This window comes from Orcinus orca, chromosome 9, assembly GCF_937001465.1.
Source record: "Orcinus orca chromosome 9, mOrcOrc1.1, whole genome shotgun sequence".
NCBI lineage: Eukaryota > Metazoa > Chordata > Mammalia > Artiodactyla > Delphinidae > Orcinus > Orcinus orca.
In genome coordinates, this window is record NC_064567.1 from 24,859,407 (window position 1) to 24,886,668 (window position 27,262).

The 27,262-nt window shown below is 36.4% G+C and overlaps 1 protein-coding gene across 3 annotated transcripts in view; it reads left to right on the forward strand.

Annotated features, from left to right (window-relative positions):
- The window catches only part of GRM8 (glutamate metabotropic receptor 8), a 775,007-nt gene that overhangs the window by 459,017 nt on the left and 288,728 nt on the right, over positions 1–27,262 (forward strand). For all 3 annotated transcript variants that reach the window (XM_049714479.1, XM_004265482.3, XM_049714478.1), the window contains exon 7: positions 18,894–19,094. In XM_049714479.1, coding sequence (XP_049570436.1) covers positions 18,894–19,094 — 201 coding nt within the window. The remainder of the gene's footprint in view (positions 1–18,893; positions 19,095–27,262) is intronic.

The following is a 27,262-nucleotide window of genomic DNA, read 5'->3' on the forward strand; positions in this document are numbered from 1 at the left end:
TGAATTATTTAATAAAGAAGATGAGCTACCACTTGGCAAATTGATCAAAGTGAATAGAAAATTCTCTCTGTCAATTTGTAAATATAACAGGAATAAAAGATTTTGATAGGCTGTTTTTTTAAATTAGATTGAGAGGAAAAGATAGCACTTGATTTGATAATATTTTTTCTGTGTTGGGCCTCTCACTGCTGTGGCCTCTCCCGCTGCGGAGCACAGGCCCGGATGCGCAGGCTCAGCAGCCATGGCTCACGGGCCCAGCCACTCCGCGGCATGTGGGATCCTCCCAAACCGGGGCACGAACCCGCGTCCCCTGCATCGGCAGGCAGACTCTCAACCACTGCGCCACCAGGGAAGCCCTTTTCTGTGTTTTTTAAGAGTGAATTTTTACCTTTGAAGAAAGGTAGAATTTTTATTAACAAAGTATGCAAAGGTAATGTTTCTTAAAGCTAAATGTGTTTACATATTTAATTTCAGTTGACTAGTATCCAATAAAAAAGGAATACTGTAGGATCTGGCTGAAGTTATTATTACTTCCTCCCCTCTTTTTGTTGACTCCTGGAAATCTGGGAGGAGGATTATCCCTGGGATAGTAGTTGAAATAAATGGCCATCTCAATTGGCTATTCTTTCCTACACACAACATGCTGATAACATACATTCCAGAAGTGAAGGCATGTTAACAGAATATACTCGGGGTGGTGACACCTTGAACAGTATCAGCCATTAATATCTCTTTGTGAATCAGTTTATCTTGCTGGTATCAGGCACTTGTGGTAGGGATGAAGGGACTGGAGCATGGCTATTTAAAGGAGAAACATGATCAAGAACTACAGAAGCAAGAGGAATTGAAAATGAACTTAGTCTCCCTCATAACTTGGTTAGACATAGCCCCTAACTGTGGGGGCAGAAGAGAGCCAATACTGTGAGCAAAACAGCATTTGCAAATTGAGAAGGATTTACAATTATTCCATCTGTGAACTCAACTGAGAAAGAGTTTAAAACAGTCATGCACGGCTTCCCTGGTGGCGCAGTGGTTGAGAGTCCACCTGCCGATGCAGGGGACGCGGGTTCGTGACCCGGGCCGGGAAGATCCCACGTGCAGCGGAGCGGCTGGGCCCGTGAGCCATGGCTGCTGTGCCTGCGCGTCCGGAGCCTGTGCTCCGCAGCGGGAGGGGCCGCAGCAGTGAGAGGCCCGCATACCACAAAACCAAACCAAAACAAAAAAACAGTCATGCAGTTCACAAACACTTTGTCACATTAATCTGATTTTTGCTCAATTAGACCAGCACATCCAGTTGATTGACAGAAAGTCTATACATGCTAATTATAATAACTAGAGAGCTTTTGAGTCTGTTTTACTTATCATATTTATTATTAAGCCATAAGAATGTGGGGTAGAACATAATTGGCTATGGGATTATACTTAGAAAGTAAAGGATAAGAGGTTGCCACAAGAGGTAGCCAGTAGAGGTAGGGCGTAAATCTGTTCATAACTTTTCATTATGTGGCAGAAGAAAGGACCCTTTGATACTGGGATTACTAGCATGGCAGGATGGGAAATAGGGTACATTTACTGAGATGTTACCATGTGCATGGAAGTAAAATGACACATGAAAATAAACATGGTCCCTGCCTTTGTGGACAATTAGTGACACTATCTTAAAATAAGATAGGATACAGAGATGATTTTAGAAGCAACAAAAAGGAGAGTGCCTTGAACGGATTTCTTTTTCCTTGTTTATTTTACAAACAATTGACTTACCTGAAGAAAACCAGAATGTCCATTAATTCAGTGGTACGTAAAACTAGAAAAGGGGTATTTCGGTTGAAGGGTACTTTAAACTTAAAGGTATAAAATTTATAATTCTAAAGTCCTTACACCCTGTGAAAAAGGACACAAGAAATTGTAGCTTCCATTTGATTGACTACTTGTAACAACACTTTGAGGTAAGTGGTCATTTTCCCCCATTCACCAATAAAGACACTGAGACCAAGAGAGGTTAAGTCATTTGCCATAGATCACAGAGCTAGTAAGTAGAGGAATTTTTATTATAAATTTTGTATTTTTCCTACTGTTCCGTGCTACCTCGTAAAAAGACTGGTACAATTAAAAGTCAAAATGTGGTAAACTGTCCTTGGGTTTAGACACAAAGAGACAACGGGTGTTTATTATTTAGGATTATATCCAGCTATAAGTAACAGACAGGGAAAATAACACTGGTTTAAAGAGGCCAGAGTTTTATTTTTCTGTCTGGTAAAATGTGGAGGAGGCAGTCCAGGAATGGTGCAATGGCTCGGCTTTACTCAGGACTCGAGGACCTAATGCTTCTAGTTTGCTACTCTGCCATCTCTAGGATGTGGCTCTAATTCCTCCTGGTTCCAGATGGCTGGTGGAGTTCCCATTATAACATTTGCCTTTCAGGTGTCAGGATGGAGGAAAGTTTGAAAAATGATAGGGACAAAGGGCAGATGTCCATGTCTTTATTCTGGTCAACTCTGTGCCCTGATAAAAATCATGAGTTCTAATACTATGGAAAAAGTGGTGAGCTAGTATTGAGGTACAACTAACGGTCTCTGCCCAGATAGCCTTGATGTGTGGTTGGGCTGAGAGACAACTTGCAGGAGTCAAGATGTGAATGGAAATGAGGAAGTGGGAGCATAAATACTCTTTTAAGAGCCTTGGCTTTGAAAGAGGGTGGTTTACCAGATGGCTCCCGTACCTGAGTCTGTCTTATTCCTAAAATCATTTATTGAAAGACTATCAGAAACCTCATTAGTGAGCAGAAATAAATCCATGCATATATGGTCAATTAATTTATGACAAAGGGGCCAAGAATATACAATGGCGAAAGGACAGTCTCTTGGTGCTGGGAAAATTGCAAAATGCAAAAGAATGAAACTGGACCACTATCTTACAGCACAAACAAAAATTAACTCAAAATGGATTAAAGACTTGAACATAAGACCTGAAACCATGAAACTTCTAGAAAATAACATCAGCAGTAAACTCCTTGAGATAGGTTTTGGCAATGGTGTTTTGAATCTGACACCAAAAGCAAAAGCAACAAAAGCAAAAGTAAATAAGTGGGACTACATCAAATTAAAAACCTTCTGCACAGCAAAGGAAAGCATCAATAAAATGAAAAGGCAACCTACTGAATAGGAGGAAATAATTGCAAATTATATATCTGTTAAAGGGCTAATATCCAAAATATATAAAGAACTCATACAACTCAATACTAAAAAAAAAAAGTCTGATTAAAAAAGGAGCAGATATGAATAGACATTTTTCCAGAGAAGACATACAGATAGCCGACAGGTGTGTGAAAAGATGCTTAACATCATTAATCAGGGAAATGCAAATCAAACACAATGAGATAATACTTCACACCTGTTAGAATGGGTATTGTCAAAAAGACAAGCAATAACAAGTGTTGGTGAGGATGTGGAGAAAAGGGAATCCTTGTGCACTGTTGGTGGGAATGTAAATAGGTACAACCACAATGGAGAACAGTATGTAGCCTCCCCTCAAAATTAAAAACAGAAATACCATATGATCTATCACGTCCATTCCTGGGTATTTATCCAAAGGAAACAAAAACAGTAATTTGAAAAGATATATGCAGCCCCTTGTTTATTGCAGCATTATTTACAATAGCCAAGAAATGGAAACAATCTAAGTGTCCATCTGTGGATAAATGGATAAAGTGATTATAGAATATTATTCAGCCGTAAAAAAGGGTGACATCTTGCTGCTTGGGACAGCATGGATGGACCTTAAGGGCACTGTGCTAAGTGAAATAAGTCAGACAGAGAAAGGCAAATACTGTTATGATCTCTCTTAAATGTGGAATCAAAACAGCAACAACGACAAACCAAGGTCACATATAGAGAGAACAGATTGGTGATTGCAAAAGGCAAGGGGTGGGAGATGGGAAAATGGGTGAGGTTTTTGTTTAGTTTAAATAAATCAAATAAAAATGTTTTGAAAAAAGAAAACTCATATATTAAAAATCGCTTCTCATACAGAAGCTGAACACACAAGACTGTCATAGGAAGTCAAAGGCCAAATGTTTACCAGGTACTTAGAGTGCAAGTGAGACAGGTCTATTCAAGGGCCTGGTAGCAGGTTTATATCTTAATCTAAATCCATTTGCTGTACCTGGGCACATTCTTTATTGTTTAGACTTGAGTTATAAGGAAAAAACAAGACAGTTTGAATAGACACAGTTTGGAGTCTTGGCTTTACAGCTTACTATGCCTGTGATAACAGGCAGATTTTTAACCTGTCTGGGACTCAGTATCCTCGTCTAAAAAAATGGGAAGAATGATAAAACCTGCTTCATGGAGTTATTACAGGGATTATGTAAGAACACATCTGACTTGTCTAGTATGGATGTTGGCTCACAGTAGATCCCAGTAAATCTTATTTCTTCCCCTTAGCTTCTAAAAAGAAGGCTGTTTATGAAAATTTGTACACTTGAGCCATTATGTCTACATGTTTCCTTTATCATATCTCCCTGTTTTCTACTCAAGTCCTTGATGCTAGTAACATAATATGGGGAGTAAAAATAAACCACTGAGAACAGACTCCAAAAAGCAGATTTGTTAGAAATAAATTTAAAGTGCATCTCAGGCTATGATTTTCACATTGGTTCTAAATATATCAAATTTCTATTTATAATTTTCTTACAAAATGTGTTTTGGTATTTAAAGCGTATGATGAAAGTTTAAAGATGAAAATATTTTCAATTCTCTTTTGCATTTGCATGCATTGAAACTTTAAAGATGAAAATATTTTCAATTTTTTTTTCCGCATTCGCATACAGGGGTAATTAATGGGAGATTCCAACTGGTCATGCTCCATCTTTCCAGTTGAAATCAGAGGTGGTTGCCAGAACAGACCCTTGGTGGTTATAGGGCCAGAATTCCACCTTTGTCTTGGAAAGTTTACTAGGTCCATATAAGAGTCACACTAAATCATGCACTATAATTTAGTTTATATGTAATGTTGGAGGAAACCCCAGTTTATACTAGTAAGATTTTTTTTTTTTTTTTAAGATGTCAAATCTACTTTCTGTTGTAAATTCCTAGTCAAAAGCCACAATTTTTGATCTTGGGCAACTCTGTGTATAAGTTCGGCTTAATGAATACTGATGTTTTATTGATTGTTTAGGAAGGGAAGAAATACAGCCACAGGCGTATTATGAGGGGGTTGAAATGAACACTTACCTCATCTTGGATCTGTTGTTTCAACACTGTCTAATGCAGTTAGTCTCAGACATTCTGTTGACTCTATTATGGAAATTATCCTACCAGTCCGAGTGGAGAGAAACAAAACACCCCTACCGATTCCATCTTTTGTGTACATTTACTTGAACATAAAAATAAAAGGTATAACTTTAGTTTATTTGACAAGAGCCTTCCCAGTTGTACTTTATTATATCCCATAATAGTTTCCTAGAGTGGCACTTCATAGACTATTAAAGCAAAGGGGATGGACGCTTTACGAACAGCTAATTGGGATTATGTTATTGATGTAAACCCTTCTTTAAAAAGAAACTTGATGCGAGTTGTTTTAACAAACATTGATACTCACCCAAGACGTATTTAGGCACCATACTATGCCCAGTGGGTATTCAGAGGAGGAAGATCCGGCCACCGTCCTTCATGAGGTTTTAGATTATTGGAAGAGAAAATAATATTTAGAAGCAGGCTGTAAATCAAGGATGATGACTGAAAGATGAATCTTGGTTATTCATTAAACACAGTCTGCAGCCTCTGTGTTTACTGATTCCTGGTGAGGACTTGGAATGAGTGGCTGGTTTGCATCCCTGAAGGTGTCTGATGGAAGGAGAGGCTGATTGAATTAATTGGAAGGCAACATGAGATGTCATCTTGTCTGGTCCCTGTCCCAATGAAGGATGGCATAGAAACTCTCCCAGACAGATTGCGACCTGTTTTAATCAGCCACTGGCATTATACCTACGCCTGTGCTCTGACCCCCAAAGCTGGGAAGAGAAGTGAAAAACCCAGTCAGTCACCCAGAGGATGGACCACATTGTACAGAGGCAACGATTGTTTTCCTTTTGCATCTGGGTGGTCCAGTACCACAGAAAGATACCCTAAAGTTTCCATTTTAAGGGTATGCATATTATACTCAAAGTACTTCAGGTTTTCTTTTTTTTTTAATTTTAAATTTAAGTTTCTGTTATAAAATCCTTTGCTTTTATATTTTTGGCATTTTCAACCAAAAGACATGGTTCTCTGAATGTTGTTGGTTTCCACTGATACTCCTATTAAGTTGGCGTGAGAGAGAGCCTTACCATAACTCACACCTTCTTGTTATTCATTTCCTCCCATAATTCATTTAACTAATTCTTTCAAGGCTTTTAGTTCCTCACGGGCAAACGCATTGAGTGATTCCCTCAAGTTTTACTTATCCTCAATGGAACTCAATTACAAAGGGAGAGAACATGAAACTGAAAAGAGGAAACATGATATAAAGGGAAGAGTCATGGAATTAGATGGTTAAGGTTCTATCCCTGGCTCTGCCTCTTCATGAGCTGTCAGACTTGGAAAAATCACTCAGTGTTCCTCTACCCTAGTTTCACCATTTGTAAAATAAGAAGATTGGACTAGGTCAGTGAGTTTCAATTTTTTTTGACTTCACTGCAGATTAATAATTTGTTGTATATGGCAACTCGGTAGACACATGCCTTGCAAGTGAAACAAAAGTTTCAAGAAATAATTCATCCTGTTCCTATATGTGATGCACTTGATTTCTGTTTTCTTTATTTTAAAGATATGCTGTTTGTGACTTACTACATTGATTTGAAGAACCAGTAATAGGTCATGTCATGAAGTTGAAAAACAGCAGATAGGATGATTTTTAGGGTTGCTTTAGCGTGAGCATTCCTCTTTTATTAATTGCAAGTTATAGGTCTCTTCTATCACTGGACCTTCGCTATTACTGTCACCCTGCCTTTTGTGCTTCCCCTGCTTCCCTTTCTCACCTAATTCACTCCTGTTTATCCTTTAGATCTTAGTCCTAGTGTCATTCCATGACATCGGGGACTAGGTGAGTTTTGGTTTGCCATTGTATCCAGCTCAGTGCTTAATATATCATACAATGATGAATGATGATAGATAATAAAGAAGGTAATAGCAACATCCCCTTATATATTCCTATTTCAACAGACTTCTGCCTTATATATATTAACTCATTTAATTATGACAACCCCAGTGGGGTGAGATACTATTATTATCCTCATTTTATGGATGAGGAAACTGAGGCATGAGATATTAGGGGACTTAATCAAAGTCCCATAAATAGTAAATGGTGGTGCTGAGATTTGAACCCAGGCAGATTGGCTGCAGGGTGGTTGTTCCTAATCATTGAAGTACATTGCCTTTATCATGCTTATTGAATGAGTATGTGAACATATATCCTGGATTTATATTGTGATCTCTTTTGTTTGTGTAATTGGAAAAGTGTTGCACATTATAGAAGGTTAAATATTTTATAGCCCTACATAACAAAAAATGGTGTCCATTTATTCACTATGTAATGCGCAGATGCTCTACATTATCTCAATGCTCAAAACAACTATGCAACATAGGTATAAATTCCCATTTTCTGAGTAAAGAATAAGAGACGCAGAGGCAGGGTCTCAAATTTTCATCTGTCTGATCTCAGAGCCCATGCTTTTTTGCATTTTTCTTATTTTGTAGAAGACAGAGGACTTAATCTGGGCCTTCTTGAATGCATAGAGTTTAAATAAGGGGAGAAGAAAATGTTGAGCATTAAAAGTGAATTGAGATTTAGGAAGTATACCATGAATAACCAATTAAAAATCGAATGAAAAAATTCTATTTTATAAAGCTTGAAAACACAAAATATTGAGGTATTACTTAAAAAGAAATGAGCAAGTGACATATATTTCTGAGGATTCCAGAAGAAGATTGGAATAAGTGGAGATCCTATGTCTCCAAATGGGAACACTGAATATTGTAGCTATGTCAAGTCTTCTGCCACTAACTTTAAAAATTGATGCAATTCTAATAAAAGCTTCAATTTTTGAAACTAGTTTAAATAATTCTAAAGTTTATTTGTGAGAATAATCAAGAATTTTAAAAAATAAGAATACTGATAGAATTTGTGTGAACAGATGGTACAACCTATAGAATTACAATATTTGTGAAAAAGGGAGTATTGGCATGTTAAGAGACAAGCAGACTAGAGCAGAAATTTCACATTTATATATCTAATAATGTATGCGTCTGATACGTGTTAAAAGTGACTTTATGTAAATTAATGGGGAAAAGAACGTTCATTCAGTAGTCTGGGAGAATAGGTTCATAAAGTTAGATCCCTACCTTGCACCAAATATCATGTTGGGTATCAGGAGTTAAATGCAAAATCCTGAATCCATTAACTGAGCTATATATAATACAAGTGCTATAAAAACCATGCTTTCCTACAATACGGGGAAATTCTCACTATAGGTGAAGTGAATATTGTATATTTTAAAAGTATATACAGAGTTATCTTAATTTTTATAAATAGGGAAAGAAATGCTGTAAGGCAATAGACCAGCGTGCAAGTAGTGGTTAACACAGTGGGCCAATAGATATTCTCTATTTTCTTCTTTATATTGGGTTGGCCAAAAAAGTTCCTTTGGCTTTTAAGTAAAAATAAAAGACACATTTTTCATTTTCACCAAGAACTTTATTGAACAATGTGTTCACTCTTTTGTTCTAATACCTTCTGCCATTTTCCAGGCAACTTCATAATTCCATCTTCCCAAAACTTTTTATCTTTTTGAGCAAAGAACTGTTCCAGGTGCCTTTTACAGTCTTCCAGGGAATTGAAATTTTTTCCATTAAGGGAATTTTATAAAGACTGAAATAAATGGAAATCTGAAGGTGCAATGTCTGGTGATTACAGCGGATGAGTCAGAACTTCCCAACCAAGCTGTAACAGTTTTTTGCCTGGTCATCAAAGAAACGTGCGGTCTTGCTTTATCCTGATGGAAGATTATGCGTTTTCTGTTGACTAATGCTGTACAGTTTTCATCCAGTGCTGCTTTTAGTTGGTCTCATTGGGAGCAGTACTTGGAATTAACCGTTTGGTTTTCCGGAAGGAGCTCCTAATAGAGGACTCCCTTCCAATCCCACCATATACACAGCATCACCTTCTTCGGATGAAGACCGGCCTTTGGTTTGGTTGGTGGTGGTTCATTTCACTTGCCCCACGATCTCTTAAGTTCCACATTATTGTGCAGTATCCACTTTTCATCGCCCGTCAAAATCTGTTTCAAAAACGGAGTGTTTTCATTATGTTTAAGTAGAGAATCGCATGCAGAAATACGGTCAAGAAGGTTTTTTTCAATTAACTTATGTTGAACCCAAACATCAACGACATGAATATAACCAAGCTGGTGCAAATGATTTTCAGTGCTTGATTTGGATATTTTGAGTATATCGGCTATCTCCTGCGTGGTATAATGTTGATTGTTCTCAATTAATGTCTCTATTTGATCGCTTCCACTTCAGCTGGTCTACCTGACATTGTGGAGCATCGTCCAGCGACAAATGTCCAGCAGAAAACTTTGCAAACCACTTTTGACATGTTCGATCAGTCATAGCACCTTCTCCGTACACTGCACAAATCTTTTTTTGAGTTTCGGTGGTTTTTTTTTTTTTTTTTTGACATTAGAAACCTTTTTTTGAGTGAGACAAGGCAAACGTGGGATGAAAATATTACAGGATGAAGGAAGGCTGAGGAAACCAATATAATTTCTTTTTCCTCTGTGGAAGAATGAGCCGCCCAAATGATGAACTGAAGCCACTCCAAGATTACTATTTATACTTAAAGCAATGTAAAAAGCAAGGTTTTAACCAAAAAGCCTGTATCTGGCGTTAAAAAAAAAATTACGTCTTTTGGATGGATCGGTTGCATTTTTACCTTCCTTGAAATAATAAAGCATAATATGCCGAAAACATTTCTTTTTTCTTCCATTTTCACTATTAAAGTGGCTACACAAAAATTCACCAATTTTGATAAGGTTTTTTTTTTAAATGCACGCTGATGTGGCAGCTGTCACATACAATCTAACAAAATTGTTTCGAATGAAGTTAAAGACAACTAAGCACTACTAGAGAGCCATCTTAGGGAAAAAACGAAGGAACTTGTTGGCCAACCCAATACTTTTCCCCTCACATTTCTACAAAGGCTGTGATTTACTTCTGTAACTGGAAAAGAAATTTTTTTAAGGCAAATCCTAAGCCGTATCGTAGGGTCTGCAATGACAAGTATAACATATTTTGGAATGGAAGGTGGGGCATTAGAAATCCTACCCACTGAAGGGGGAATTATGAAGGGAAAATTTGAATCCTCCTTCAATGGAGGAACTTTAATATGCTTTAAAGAGAAAAGCTGTTCTCTTAACTATGAACTCTACTATTAAGAGTTTTACACACTATTTTCTGTCAAAATTTGTCTCTAATGTGTATGATCTAAGATGGTTATGTAGAAAAATGCAACTGTTTGAATTTAATCAACTGCGTTTTCTTTGGGGACCTAGGGATATACCTATGAAATGACTTTCTCTTCTGAACATCTTTCTTTTAAACTGGTAGTTTTGCCTGAAGATACACTCTTAATCTTATTTGCCACTTACCTTAGGTTTTTCAGTGTTTTAAAAGCCCTAGGACATTGCATGGAAAATGTAACTCCTGAAGGGGACGCCTGGCACCTGCCGGGAGCATTTTCCATTTCCTGTCAGGCACAAAGGAGAGAAGTTATTGTGGGCTACTGTAACACTCTTCACTGGTTGATTTACAAGTGTCTCCTGACGTGTCCTCAGGCAGCCAAGAGCCTTCAGTTCTTGGGACTACATTTAAATTACAGAAGAAGATGGAGAGCAGGTGATTTTCAGCGGGAGGACCCTTCTCATTTTCTCTGTTCTGTGTAAATAGGTAAAACCAAGGCTCAAGCTAGTTGGTTAGTCTAATACATGTATTTACAGGTCCTTGAGAAAGCCTACTATAGAATCTATGAATCAGGACCTTAGGTGTCGAATTCTCTTTTGAGCTTGACGTTATTTTCCTATAGAAATCCTCTAGACATATAAATATACACACACTCTCACTCTCCAATGCTAAAATACCCTTTTTAATTTTTATAAATATAAAGTTATAGGCCTTATTAGCTTGGATTTCACTACAAATATCCAATCATCTTGCTTATGAGTTTCAGCCATTTTATGCCAGTTTTATCTCAGGTGTGTGGTTGAAATTCACAAACAAAAATTTTCTCTGTAGTTCAGGAAAATGCTCAAAATGTTATAGAAATGTATTCCCCCCCTTTTAGCATTTCAATGTAGATATTGTCATTTGTTAATATTTGTTAGTATTTATTAGTTACTATTTTTGTAAAAATATGTATTATTTTATAATATTCTTTAATCCCTGCTCCACTGCCCTCTTTAAAGTTTCACACACACACACACTCACACATACACACACACACACACACACAAACACACAATCTTTATACTTAACTAGGAGACAAACAAATCATGGATACAATGACTGAACGTTAAACAGGAGTTCGAAGAAGTGAAAGTTAAGCCCGAGCTGGAAGAATCAAAGAAAACTTCAGGAGGAGAGGAAGTGAAGCAGTAAATGGCAGAGGTTTGGGGTCAGGCTTGACTTGACTGTTTCTGCCATAACTGTGTGATATTTGGTAAATGATTCAACTTTTTGAGTCTTAGTTCCGTTATCTTTAAAAAAAAAAAAAAAAAAAAAGATGAAAGGAGTAATAATAATTTACGATCAAAGAGAAGCTATCTGTGAAGAGTCCTGCCCATTTTAATTATTTGTGTCCTCCCTCTTCCCTTTCATGTCTTCATAATTGATTTTCCATAAATGATTCTTTTAACCATTGGATAAAAATAAAAAGATAAATGAAAAACATTTCTCCTTTGTGAGGAACCAGATTCGATATATAGCTCAAGTCTAAGAATAATGAAAATGTAGTGACGCAGTTAATCAGTCTGAGAATTCAAGAAGAAAAATCCAGGCTGACATTTGGTTTGTGTTTTCCTTTTTGTTGTTTTTAGTGCAGAATTTCCAGGTCTTGGTTACTGGATAGTCCTAGCTATTTTGGAGAATTGAGTTTAGTGGTATTTGTTCAGTCACACCCTAATGCAATCTTCAAGTGATCTTAGTGTAAGAAGGAAACAGAAATAAAAGAAGCTGCCCTAGAATCTAGAATTTTAGAACTGAAGGGACCCTGATTGATCATCGTGTTCAGTCCTCTAACTTCTACTGAGAAGTAAATAAATGCCAGAGAGATCATGACTTGACCGAGGACAAAATTCAGTTGGTCACCGTGTTAGAACTGGAACGTAGGTCTTTGAATTCTCAAACCACTGGTCTTAAGGCAGTACCGCATAAGGTATTTCACTCCAAGGTGGCATAAATTATTGCAGTGTTATAAATAAATAATCAACCATATCACTGTTATATGATTACTCTAAACATTTGGACCTTTATTCTTTAAATAACTCAACAAATTTATATAAAGTTTATATTTTGTTAGAGGATACAATACTATAGAATCTTAAAAATCAGTCTTTTTAACTGCCATAAATGGAGGCTTCCTGTTCACCTGATTTTCCAAATTCTGTTAGTGGTGCCAATATTCTACTACCTATCCTCAAAACTGCTGAGTTGCTGATTGCCTCCAACTCCTACTCTCATATTTAATTAGGTATCCAAAGACTGTTAATTTGACATCTGAAATATATTTTCTCTCATTCTTTTTCTTTTCCACTGTTTCAACCTATTGCTGCCCTGCCTCCCAACCTGTATCTCTACCTTCAACTTATGTTTGTTTCAATTTACTTTACACATAATTCCCAGAAATAATTTTAAATACCAGTATTGTCTCTCTGTTTCCAACCAAACAATATTTAGTACTTAAACCTAGCATTTAATATGCTCTTTGACTTGATCTGAGCTGTTAAATCGAAAATAAAATGATTAACTATCACTACTGCAGCCGAATTTGAGTTGACATCTTACCTGAAGCTTGGAGGTTGAGAAGGAGACCTCTGGGAAGCAGTGAAGAAAGTTACAGAGTGAACATCTAAGTGAAGTCCCGTGGTTTGAAGATCTCAGGTTATATTCAAGGACCTGAAAGTGGAGAAGAGAGAGGTAGGGTGCTACCAGCAGTTGAGGCTGGAGAGATGGGGACCCTGTCTTGGAAGTCCCTGCGGGCAACCTTTCCAGTTGAAGAACTAGGCTTGGTGAGGTTCAGGAAAGTGTCCCGGGCCTGTTGAGTTGTGCTACTGGGATTTGAATGCAGGTCTGTCTGACTGGCCCGTCCTCTTCTCCCGTGCCGGCAGCCTCCTTTACTCAGTCTGTCCTTCTGCCTTACAGGGCCCATGTTTTCATCCCTCTGCGGTTTGGGAGGTGCACACGTTTCCTTTGCATATCCTAGTGCCTAGGAGATATTCCTGAATTACTGAACACGCTAATCTTTCTTTTCCATCCTCCCTCTACTGTGTCCTTGAAACCAAACCAGTTTAAATTCAGTATAAGATGACTTACGTTTGCTAACCTGATAGTGGTTACTTTTTAGTGTGAAGAGCAGTTCTTGGCATCATTCTCAAGCGTGTAAGAATTTTACCCACTCTGCGTCACTACATACATATGTGGTATCGGGAAAGCTCAATGCAGAGTGTGACAGTCTCATCTCTGGTGTATCAAGGAGTAAGGCAGATGGAGTTTTTGTGGAATTCAGAATGACTTTTCTATTTGGTCCTGTATGCGTAAATGTGTTTATTCATAGCAACTGACAAATTCTCTCCTTCCCTCTTACCATCCTCCTCACAGCAACTGCAAGAAAATGATTGAATTATTTAAAATACTTGCTACATACTTAAGAAAAAGTCAGGGAGGAGCTAAATAAAGAAGTCATTTTTAACCTGCAAATTTAGAGTGTGGGATTATTTCTACTACCTGGTAACTCTGTAGTAAAAAATTCAACCAATTGGATGTTTGCTTTCCTGGGAATAAAAGGACTAATTTGACTTACATTTTTTTCCCACTTAATTGACCACTGTTTTTTAGATCATCACTGCAGTAACATTATGAGTTTTATAATAATTTCAGGAAAAGGAAAATAGCCCCTAGTATCTCAGTTTCCAAAACTAAGCTATCTTCTGAGAAATGAGAAATTCTTAGAAAGCAAAGCTCAAAAACTATGTGTCAGTCAAAGAATTTAAAATTCATGTCAGGTTCATCTTAGGAACTCACATTATAAAATATACAGCACTTTGCAAACTTGAGTAGATTTGCTTTTCGCTAAGAAGGAACAAAACCAAAAAAGATACACCCTGATGTGCAGAAGACCTTAACTGAGGTCCATGTGGTATTGCTCGGACCAATAAGAATTTACTGTGTGTTCCAGGGACAGAGATACTGTCAGGGTTTTAGATTTCATTAATGAAAACATAAAACAATCTTGCTATAAGATTTATGAGGCTGACTTCGTCTCCTACCACACAAACTCTTAGCTATATGTTGTTAATTTTAAGCTATGCACTAAAACACATCACAACTTTACAATCAGTGTTTTAAATGGATGGCTGACATACAGGCTTTAACAATGTTTAGCACTTTGTAGCAATACAGTAAGGCTAACTTTAGAAATGATAGCATAATGAAATTTTACAGGCAATTAAGTTGATGATTCACTGTCAGCTTCCTAAATTATTCTCTTAGATGATCAAGGGAAGCAGATATAGGAAGTGAGGGGCAAACTCTAGATCCTGTAAAATCTTAAGTGTCATTATGTTTGAAGTTTTAGGAAATAGAAAAAATACCTTGTCTAAACAGCCTGAAAAGAAATCAGATAATTTCCTTTTAAATTTAGAAATGGCAATAGTGATCAGTCTTTTAGTTTGTTACCACGTACATACATTGATTTATGAAAAAATGTCTTATAGTGTCCATTGACTTGTGTGGCAATAGTTACTAGAGAGCCTTATGAACTTTTACTTTAAAAGAAAACAAAGTTGTATGTATTTAACCTTTACTCAAACTAATTGTAGTTTATAACTAGCAAGGAAATAAATAGTTTGACTAGTGAAAATTTACATATTTTCCTTTAATAAGATGGTGTGGTGTTTCAGAATTAATATAAATCCATTATACATGAAGGTGGAAAAATATTGGGGAGGAATCCAAGGAAGAGTATGTCTATTAAGTTGGGGTATCTATATTAAAAGTATATCAGGAAATTGTTGTATATAACTTTATCTCAGTTATTGAATGGTCAGAAATATCTTACAGACTTCTAGGAGGTTGCAGTAGCATTAAAATAAAATCCTGGTATGTCAAATTCAGGACATTTGGGGATAGAGTAAATTTAAAAATATAAAATATTCATACACATCTGGCTTGTCCATATATCCCATGGATTGTGGAAAATTTCCAAATGCCTTAAGTTCTCATGGTCATTACTTTCTTTGAATCAATTTGGCTTTGGCATTTTCTGCCAATCCTATGCCTGCTGACCATACTCCTTTAGTAATGGAGACGTGGAATTCCTCTTTTTTCTTTAAAGTGTGTGTGTGTGTGTGTGTGTGTGTGTGTGTGTGTGTGTGTGTGTGTGTGTTTGCATGTGAGCATGCTGCAGAAGAGTTTACAGAGCAGCAATACAATCAACATAACCTGGAATATGAGTGCTATAGATTGAATGCTTGTGTTCCCCCCCACCACCATATTCCTATGTTGAAACCCTACTCCCTAATATGATGGTATTAGAGGTGGGCCTTTGGGAGGTAACTAGGATCAGATACTGTCTTGAGGGTAGAGCCCTCATGAATGAGATTAGTGCCCTTCTAAGAGTCATAAGAGAGCTTGCTTCCTCTCTGCGTTCTGCCATATTGAGGATGTAAGAAAACAGCCACCTGCAACCCAGAAGAGAGCCTTCACCAGAACCTGTCCATGCTGGCATCCTGAGCCTGGAAGTCCAGACTCAGAGCTCTGAGAAATAAATTCCTGCCACCCAGTCTGTGGCACTTTGTTATAGTGGCCCAAACTGACTAAGACAGTTAGATATCTATGACAGTTCTATCTAAGACAGTATCTATCTAAGACAGATATCTAAGACAGTTAGATATCTATGTTTTGAAATTACAGAGTATTCATGTCCTCAAGTTGGGAGATTCTGATTCATTAAGTCTGGATGGCACTGCAGAATCTGTACTTAAGAAGATAACTAAGATGGGAACAACTGCTCTGGGATGCCTAGTCTTCCTTTTCAGTTATCAAGTTCAGTGATGCAAAATAAATGAAACACAAGGATCTCTCCATATAGACCTAGGGACCTACCCTCAGTGTAGTTATTTCAGTCTTTTATCATTAAGTTTCCCTCACCATTTGCCTCCTTGTTCATAAGAAACCATGCTGGTCTGCCCAGGACTGTCCAGGTTGTGATCCTACATCCTGAAAAACTCCTCAGTCCTGGACTAACCAGAGCCATTTGTCATCAGATAAGGTCTTTAAAGATATAACTGAATGTTGTTGGTTTCTGTGACCATTCATCAGTATTTATTTATGAATTGTCTATTTTGTGGTTAAAACTATGGAAAGCTGAAAGTGCTGCTTCCATAGGTTACTTGGTGATGTTCTGCACATACACAGTACTGTCCTAGGATCCCCATATCCGCATGGATCTTAGCTTACTTAGATCACTCAACTAAGGCAGGTTGAAAGAGACAGTATACCTTTTGGCACCTCAAAGAGGTTCTTTGTTAGAAATGCCTTCTCTCTTTGTGTTCCTAAGCCTGCCAAATCCTCAGTAGGAGGTTTTAAGAAAATAATAATGTAATTCCCTACAATGATAGCCTCGTTTTGGATCTTATGAGTTTGATATGGAAGGAGACTAAATAGAAATATGGCATGCAACTGGAAATGTGGGTTGGAAGTTAGGTGACAGTAAAGTCCAGAAAGCTAGATTCCACAATGAATTAAATTGATGCTATAAGTTGATCTAATGTTTTGGACTCTATAATTAAAATTTTGGATTCCAGTTTCTATTTCTAGACCCTACCAATAGTAATAGTTGAGAATGAATGGATTCTGAGGTTGGGAAAAATAAAAGAGGACTCAATCTTGGGGAATGGAATGTTGAGTCATCAAAAAAGTCTGAAAAGGTGTGTTGAAAAGGGAGGAGCAGAATTTAGCATCACAAAAGACTGCAGGGAGTAGAGCACCAACAAACAGCATTTAAAGGGTCTGAGTGGAACAAGTGATTGAGACCAGAGGAAAAAAGGTTCAATGATCTGATTAATGAAAATGAATGAATTGACCACTACATTTGTCTAGAAGAAAGTCACTGGTTTTGTCAGAGTGTAAAAACCCAAATATAAGACAACCATCTTAATTCACATCTCTAAATTTAGAGGAAATATGCATTTTTGTGAAGAAAGGAAATATTTGTTGAACTTAAAGACTTTTATTAAAGTTTACTAACTGACATTTATGGGAAGATTTAAAGTGCTTGCTTTTGGTCTCTCCCAGTGGTACCAGATGTATAAAGTTTGTGGGAATGTGGAAATGATAGATCCTTTTCGATCTCCTTAGTAAGTCCTCAATGTCCTAGCTGTCGTTTTTTTTCCTTGCGTGTCCAACATTCTTGCCATCTACCCCATTTTCCTGGAGATTGAGAGAATATTGGATTTCAATATCTGAGACCTGGCAGTGGTTCCTGTGTCTGCATTGTGTGTCCTAAGTGAATTTCACCTCCACAAACTGAGTTTCCTCATCCTCAAAATGAGAATGTTGGATTATAACTAATTATACACCATCTAACTTTTAACATCAATTTTATCTTCCATTTTTAATTCTATGTTTCTGTTACATGTTAAATGATAAAGGCCAAGCTAAGGGTAATCTCCAATGCCAGTTCTCAGCCCTAAATATACCTAAAAACAGGTACAATTATTCTGAATGACATTCATTTTGAGAGCTCTACATCTTTTATCTAATGTACAGCAAGATGACTATAGGTAACAACACAGTGTTGTATACTTGAAAGTTTCTAAGCGATTGGATCTTAAAAGTTCTCACCACAAGGAATAAAAAAGGCAACTATGTGAGGTGGAGGATATGTTAACTAACCTTATGGTGGTAATCATTTCACAATATGTATGTGTATTAAATCATCGTGTTGTATTTATTAAACTTACAGTGTTATATGTCAATTATATATCAGTAAGCTGGAAAAAATTAAACAATAGAAACAAGTAAAAAGTTGAGTTCAAGAAGAAAATAAATTGAATGATTCTTCTAAAGATAAGCAGTTCATTTAAGGAAATACTGTCATTTACTATTTACAAAAAGAGCTCCCAAACAGAGCACATTCTAAACAAGGACAGACGTGGGATGGAGGGGGAGATCTTACTTTGGGCCACTTATTAAGTGATGCCGTTGGAGCTAAGGTGGATGAGAAGAACAACAGTGTACACATTTTACTTAAAAGATCAAAGCACTACCAAAATGCTAGGTAATTACCAGCATGTACAGTATAATAGAGCTCATAAGGTAGAAATGAAGATAATGAAACTATATGTCTTTTATTTACTTTATATCATTTTGTTGCTAATAAAATAGTTTCTATTCTTTCACAATAAAAAATTCAATACCCAGTTTAAAAACCTGACTCAGTAAGTATAGGACTAAAATAATCAGGAGTAAAATCAAATAGTTTTGTCTCATTTCTGTGTGCCTCCAATGATGAAAATCTTAGCCCTCATGCCAAATTTTTAGTGAAATCTAACCCCAGTTGATGGTTTCCCTTTTCTTTCACAGGCCTGGAGCGAATTGCTCGGGATTCATCTTACGAACAGGAAGGAAAGGTCCAGTTTGTAATTGATGCTGTGTATTCCATGGCTTACGCCCTGCACAATATGCACAAAGATCTCTGCCCTGGATACATTGGCCTTTGCCCACGAATGAGTACCATTGATGGGAAAGAACTACTCGGTTATATCCGGGCTGTAAATTTTAATGGTAAGTCACAACTTTTTTTTTTTAAATCTAAATACTTTAGAAGGGACAGGGTGTGTTTTTTTCCCCTATATATAGAGTATACTCAAGCAGAGTGGAAAGTACAGGATTAGAAGCTGTTCCCCTTTTAATCGGAAGTGTGAGTTTTTTCCACCTGCTTTTAAATCTCAACCATATTTTTTTTGGTGCTACCATTAATCTGCTGAAAGAAGCAGAAGTTAAAAATAAGCCTCTATCAATCAAAATATCACTATTTCAGAAGTAACTTAGGAGACTCATTTGGAACCACTGACAACAGATTAGATTTCTTTGAAAATGTTTTGTTAATGCTGTTATTAAAGAAGGAATTGTAGACATTTTGTTTTGAAACCTATTTTAAGCATTTTAAACAGTAAGATGACTTGAGGAGAGTGGATGATTTGGAGTTGCTGTATATTTTTACATTCTAAGAGTGCCGTGTTAAGTTTCTGCATCTTCTTTTTCATTGTATTTCTTTCAATGATTGGGTCAGTTTGAAGCAGTGAGCTGCATCGTGTAAGGCAGAACTACATACAATCAAGTGTAGATGAGATTTGCCTACTGCAGAAGCAGAAATGCTGCTTCTGTGAGCGTCACAAGAAATTGGTACAGAGTACGCTGGATTCATAGTGTTCGGCTGAGAATAGCCAAATTGCCTGTCTCAAGTGATGGAACTATTGAATTCTGCTGTTCTTTCATGAAAGCTCTAATGGTTGCTGCCCATGACTTTGACCGTTATTTTCAAATGAAATGATAGAATGCTCTGAGCTGTCTAATTCTTTCTGTTTGGCTGTAATCCACACAATGGACATGCCTCCAAGCAGGACGCATGGCGCTGCACTGTCCATCATAATACACTCCAGTGACCTCAGCTGCCAGCCTTTCTCAAAACACAAGGTCATCTTCAATTTAGAATTCAAGTGGAAACTTCTTCTTTTGCTTTGTTCAGGCAACATGAGACACAATTTGGTTTACATTCGTATCCTCTTGAATTTCACCAGAATTTTGGTGAAACATTACATAACATAGTTCCTTTCGTTAAGAATATAAATAGTAAGGGGAATTTGAAAATAATTTTCTTACAATTATTAAGTGGAGCGAAAGAGGAGTGTTACAATACAAGTGTTACAATACAATACGTTATTTACCCTAACATGACGTTGGGGAGCACTTTATTTAGCCAAATTGCTAAGAAGTGGGAAGAGGAATGCAAATGAATATATTTTTTCATTAACTGAAGCTCATCTCCAGAAGACAGGGAAGTCTTTTAAAGAAACACTGGATTAAAGTACTCTAAAGTTGAATTATCAATTTCTCTCTTAACCATAGACCTAACCCTTCCTTGATGACTTTAATTATTATACTATACTGTAATATAATGATGCTGTTAAAGACTACTGAAAAAGTCATACTGTCTCATGATTATTAAGACAATTTGCCTCTAGAGTCCAATGATTTTTGAGTTCTTCTGACCACTTTTTATAGTTATATTCCCCTTCTACATTATCAGACTACTGTTGCTGTGATTGTTTTTTGGACTGATCCCTTCCATAATTTGCTTTTTTCAATCTACCACGGACACAGAAACGCACATAAAATTTCATTAACTTAGTCAAGAGATATTTATTGAGCACATAGGATGTGGTAAGCATTATGATAGGTACTAAAGATATATTACTGTTAAAAAGAGTCAAAACAGACATGTTTCTTGGGGAACTTAGATATCAATCAAATAAGCACACAAAGGTGTAATCATATAATCCGCAATGAGTATTGAAAGAAGAGGTGTGTTGGACTAAAAGTTTATAATAGGGAAATATGTCCCTATTCTAGGGAGTTAGAGACAGCTGGAATCTGGAGATGAGGGTCAGAGACATGGGTAAAGCACTAGACAGGACGAGATAGATCCTGAGATGTCTTACAGGTCATTCTTAAGATTTGTTCTTCATCTTGAAAGCAGTAGGAACCCACTGAAGCATAATAGAACTGTGTCTGATACAAGAGTAAGTGTACTCCGGATGAGGACCATGGAAAATACATGAATTTTAGTGTATGAACTTAAAAGAGAATCTCTCTGAACTCCTTGGAGATTTATTTTGCAAATAGCTTGAAATTTTTCTGTGTCCCAGTAGCTGGTAATAATAGTACGGTTATAATAATAGGGTAGGGGGCCTGAGCATAAGCAGATTATCATGGGATATATAATTTGCTTTTCAGTAATTTTCAGGATGTTTATCAATTTTTTGATTTCATTATTGGCTTACTGTTAGTATTCATTTATTATTAATACCTTGCCTGCTTCTGATAAAAAAAGGCACATAGGGCTATTCAAGTAGAAGTACACCATCAAAACCATTGAAGGGGGAAGAAACAAATTTGGTAACCAGAATGAAGGACTACGTTAAGTTCTGAGCTTCCTAAGCGCTAAAATATAAGGGGACATTCAATGGAATATATGTTACATTACATGAGAGAAGCAAACTTACCTATTTCTAAGGAGAGAATGAATTTTCTTACAGCCTAATAAGCAATGTTATTTAACAAAATTTTACTTGGGAATCTGGAGGGAAACAAAGGCCTGCCTTTTAGGATTACTTTTATTGCTACCATTTGAACAAAATGCTATTTCTATAAATTTTTTAAATGCAAAGATTTATCAGAAGAAAAACATAAAATAAAAAGAGTTCGGATTTTTCAGGTACTTAAGCAACAATGTCAATTCCTTACTCTGGTGTGTTCTATAGGCAATAAAATATTAATACTGTACATCTTGTATAGAATCAAAGATTTTTCTGTTGCCGTGAGAACCTTATGCATCATAAAGAAAAAGTTTTGGACAGAATTCCAGAGATGTCTCCTTACTTTCTCTATAGTTGAGCAGGGCAGTGTAGGCACAGCGGCATACTAATCAGGGTTGTTTGACTGTAGGTAACAGAAACCAACTTAAGCTTGCTTTAAGCTAAAAGGAACGATTTATGAGGGTGTGTCAAGAAACCTCATGGCAGACTGTAGAAAGGTCTAAGAAAAGAAGTGGTTATAAGTACTAAAACCTCTCAGAAATCCAAATATCCCTCTGTCTGCTTTGTTTGGCTCTCTTTATATTGGTTTTCTCTACGTCTAGGTCCACAGGGTAGGTAGCAGGAGACCATCTACATTTCTAGAATTTAGTTGCTGTTTGTTCAGGATATGTGCTAAGATTAACATATATGTATTTTAGGTCCCAGTTCTAACTTCTTGGAAACTTGAATCTCATTAGCTAAACTTAGGTTGGATGTCAGACCTGTTCCAAATTATCAGTGGCAAGGATCAAGTAAGTACAAACTTACTTGTCATGAGGCACTCCCAGCGGGTGAAAGCGACATGGGTGAAAGGGACATTTAGGAAGCTTCTATCATTGACTTAGGGGGAAAGTTTAAACAAAGTGAGCAGAGAGGTGCAAACCTGAGAAAGGGGTGATGCCGTGGTCTCTGAATCTCTTTGCTTCTCTCGGTGGGTGAATTTTTGTTAGGCTAGAGGGCACAATTAAAATCATATAGAATTTGTGGGAATCTGAGAGAGGAATCAGTTTTGGAATTATTTAATGCAAACAAACCTTCATGCTGTGATTGAATTCCCTGAATGAAGCAGCTTCCCTAAACTCACAGTGAGGTGTAGTGGTCTAACCATTTCAATGCTCAATATTCTAAGAAACATACCTAAACACTTGCCTGATTACAGAGACTGATATAGAGATGGAATTTAGCAGCACTTCCTTTTCTTTAGAAACCTTATTGATTTTAGGGACTTACTGCAAATTTTCCAAATATCCAATTTTGAGAGTCTCTGAACACTGCAGACGGTTTTAAAGCAAATTTCTTCACGTAAAGTACCTTTAAGCTATCTAAAAGAAATAAATACTGCTTAATATTAGGAAGTGCATTACAAATTCACTAAGAAGTCAAATAAGACAATGAAAAATATAAGATTCTGTAAAAGCATTTGATTAAAATATAACCCTCATTTCTGTTACAAGTACAAAACAAACTAGAAATGGAATAAATGTTTAACGTGATAAGCACATCTCTCTCAGCCTATGACTGGTTATATATTTATAGTTATTCCTATTACAGAGCTGGATTAGTCCTATTAGCACTATTATTAATATTCTATAAATTTTAACCAATGTGATAAAACAACAAACAAAAATAAGAGATTACTACTAAAAAGGAAAAAGTATTATGGTTATTTTCAAATGATTTGATCTCAAGACAATAAATTGAAAACTAAGAGTACTTACTTTAAGATGATCAAATATAAAATTAATATTAAAACATTAAGAACTTTCCTACATACAATGTTAGAAATCATTGACAATTATGGGAAATGAGACTCTTTTCTTTGCAAAAATATATAGAAAATATCTTTGAATAAATTGAGCCAAAAAATATTAAAGACATATGAAGACAACTTTATTGAGAGACATCCCTTGTTTGTAGACAGAAAAACTAATTAGAGGAAACATGTTAATCTTTTCTGAATTAATCTGTATTCAGGCTTAGTATAGTTCCAACCAAAATGACAAAGGAGTATTTTCTGGAATTTGAAATAATATTTAAAATTTTAATTGTGAGAATAAATGAGTAAAAATAACTAAAATGATTTTGAAGAAAAAATATTCCTACCAAACAGTTAACATTTAAGCATAACGTTAATCTATAATAATCAATCCAGCATGGAACTATTACCAGAACAGACATATGGTAAATAGAACCAGATAGAAATAGCCAGAAATATCAATATATAATAATAAATAAATCAGTTTGTACATGTATTTGTATATACACACATATGAACTTATGATGTGATAAAGATGAGTTAGAACTCAGTGGGAAAGGAATTTTATTCATTGATTATCAATTTACAGTAAAATCAAGTGATCATGATTTCTCCCTATAAGAGAGTATAATCCACTTGGAATTTATTTTAGAGTTAGGTGAAAAGGAGAAGCAAAAAAAAAAAAAAAAAGAAAATATAGAAGATAGAAGATGGTTCATCTTTTAGATGGAAGGATTATACTAAAATATTCTAAACACTGAGGTCTCTTCCAGCTCTATATTCACTGCAGATTATTTTAAAGATAAAGGTATATTTTTAAAACATAGATGCCTATCCGTGTTCTTACTGTTGTTGTTTTTTTAGTTGTTTATTTTTATTTTTTATGAATCATTCCTTTAGCCCACATACATTTTATTGAGAATCTTACAAAGTATCTACTAAAAGGGCTCTTTGCCAGGCATCAAAAATACAAAGATTAATAACATGTGGTTCTATGAGTTTTCAAATGTCATAGCTTAACAGGGGAGAGACACAAACATGTTACCAACAATAATTCAATTTGATAAGTGATATCATAGAGGCATGGGCATGGCATGTACAAACCCAACATAAGGCTGAGATTAGGAAACTGCATAAGGGAGGCTCAAAGAATACAACACAGAACAGGTGACATCTGATTTAAATTACAAATAGAAAGTGACATTTCTTTAGGTGGACAAGGTGGGAAAAACTATTCATGGCAGACAAAACAGTTTAATAGTAGATGGAAGACAGGCAAGAGTACGCGTTCTGAGAAAGTGAGCATCCACGGTGTAAGAATTCCAAGGAGTGACGTGGGAGCAGCCTGGAGATGAGACCAGCAACGTGAACTTGGGCCTGGTTAGAAATCCCTGCCAAACTCTGATGTTTGACTGTGACACAGGGAACTGAAGCTTTCTGAGCAGGACAGTGAAGTGCTAGGATTTGTGTTTTAGAAAAATAACTATGGCAGCAATTTGCAGACAGAAGGGAGAGACTGAAGACAGGGATGACAAGTTAAGAGACGGTTCCAATCATCTCCAGGAGAGAAGAGTGCCTGAAATGGGTAAATGAAAGTACAAATGGAATGTAAAGAAGTGAAAGAGGGAGGAAGGGAACAAAGAATCATTTCAGTGCTGGCTCTGTTCTAGACACTGTGCTTTGATTAGAAGCCGGAAGGTTTTGAGACATATCTTTACTTCCCCAAATGATCTTTCTTTGTAACTGTTTGTGACAATCCCATTACTAGAGCTAATTCATTATTTTTGTGTGTGCATAAATCATTTTTATTTAGTGTTTTCATTTTTTAAATTTTTTTTGGAGTATAGTTGCTTTGCAGTGTTGTGTTAGTTTCTGCTGTACAGCAAAGTGAATCAGTGATACATGTACATATATCTACTCTTTTTTAGATTCCCTTCCCACTTAGGTCACCACAGAGTCCTGAGGAGAATGTTTTAGCATATATACCATTGATGAAATTGGCTTGACACTATTTTGTTTTATCCACCTTTATAAGTAGAAAATGAGACATAAAATGCCAATATATGGAAAAACTGACATAAAATGTCAACTGTAGAATTTATGATGCGTAATATCCTTGTGACTAGATATTACTTATTTGGTAAATAGAGATGGAGCAAAGTCAAATGTGATGAAGTGGTTCTATGTTAACCTTAAAGATAAATATTCTTTTTGATAATTACCGTATGTGAAATAAAATTTAGAAAATCATTATTAACAATTTGGAAGTACATTATATAATTTATGCGTGATGATAGAGGTTTGCAAGTCATGAAGTAATTCCTGGAAATATTTTTACATTTAAAAGAAAGTGAACGGCATGTGTAGCGATATTGAATTTGTAGAGATAAATAAACAGACTGATTTGAATTAGGTAATATTTCAGTTTCTGATTAAGGAAACTTCAGGCTGCTTATAAAATATCAATCCTACAAATGAAGCCATCATGAAATTTAGCAGCATAATTATACCGGCCTCTTGTTTTCTGAGTAAGTTGATAAACTGTGGGAGGTTTTTTTTTTTTAATCTTTATTGGAGTATAATTGCTTTACAATGTTGTGTTAGTTTCTGCTGTATAACAAAGTGAATCAGCTATATGTATACATATATCCCCATATCCCCTCCCTCTTGCATATCCCTCCCCCCCAACCTATCCCACCCCTCTAGGTGGACACAAAGCACTGAGCTGATCTCCCTGTGCTATGCGGCTGCTTCCCACTAGCTATCTATTTTACATTTGGTAGTGTATATATGTCAATGCTACTCTCTCACTTCATCCCAGCTTACCCTTCCCCCTCCCCTTGTCCTCAAGTCCATTCTCTACATCTGCATCTTTATTCCTGTCCTGCCCCTAGGTTCATTAGAACCTTTGTTTTTTAGATTCCATATGTATGTATTAGCATACAGTATTTGTTTTTCTCTTTCTGACTTACTTCACTCTGTATGACAGACTCTAGGTCAGTCTACCTCACTACAAATAACTCAATTTCCTTTCTTTTTATGGCTGAGTAATATTCCATTGTATATATGTGCCACATCTTCTTCATCCATTCATCTGTCGATGGACACTTAGGTTGATTCCATGTCCTGGCTATTGTAAATAGAGCCTGCAATGAACGTTGTGGTACATGACTCTTTTTGAATTATGCTTTTCTCAGAGTATATGCCCAGCTGTGGGATTGCTGGGTCATATGGTAGTTCTATTTTTAGTTTTTTAAGGAACCTCCATACTGTTCTAAGTTTAAGTTCTTTTATAGTCATGAAGAACAAGGGCTTTCACTTCCTCCCTTAATATATAAAGACTTATGTGTGGACCAAGATGGAGCCAGCATCCTTTGAAGCTTCAGGCAAATCAGTGGAGTTGCCTTAGCTCTTCCTTGGATCCCACTCAACTTCACCCACTGCACTGGGTTTCTTTTACTCCTTCTTTATTCTTGTAATTCATGAACTTCATCATGTGCCAAAAATTAGGGATAAATGATAAGCAAACCCCAGAAACAGATGGGGTGCCATAGGCTCACTAACTGTGGGTTAAGTGTGGGCATTGGGTTCAAACCGGGGATGCAGCAGTGAGCCTTGGATGAAGGATGGGGACAGAAATGAAGGAGCAGAGAGGATCTGAGGTGGTGGGGAGTTTCTGCAGGAGTTCACACTTAATGTTTTGTATTTATCATAGTGATCAGAAACCCAGACTTTATACTCAGAGTTTGAATCCAGTTTCAGCACTCACTACTTTGTGATCTTGGTCAGGTAACAAAACCTCTTTAAATCTTTGTTTCCTCATCTGTACAATGGGGATG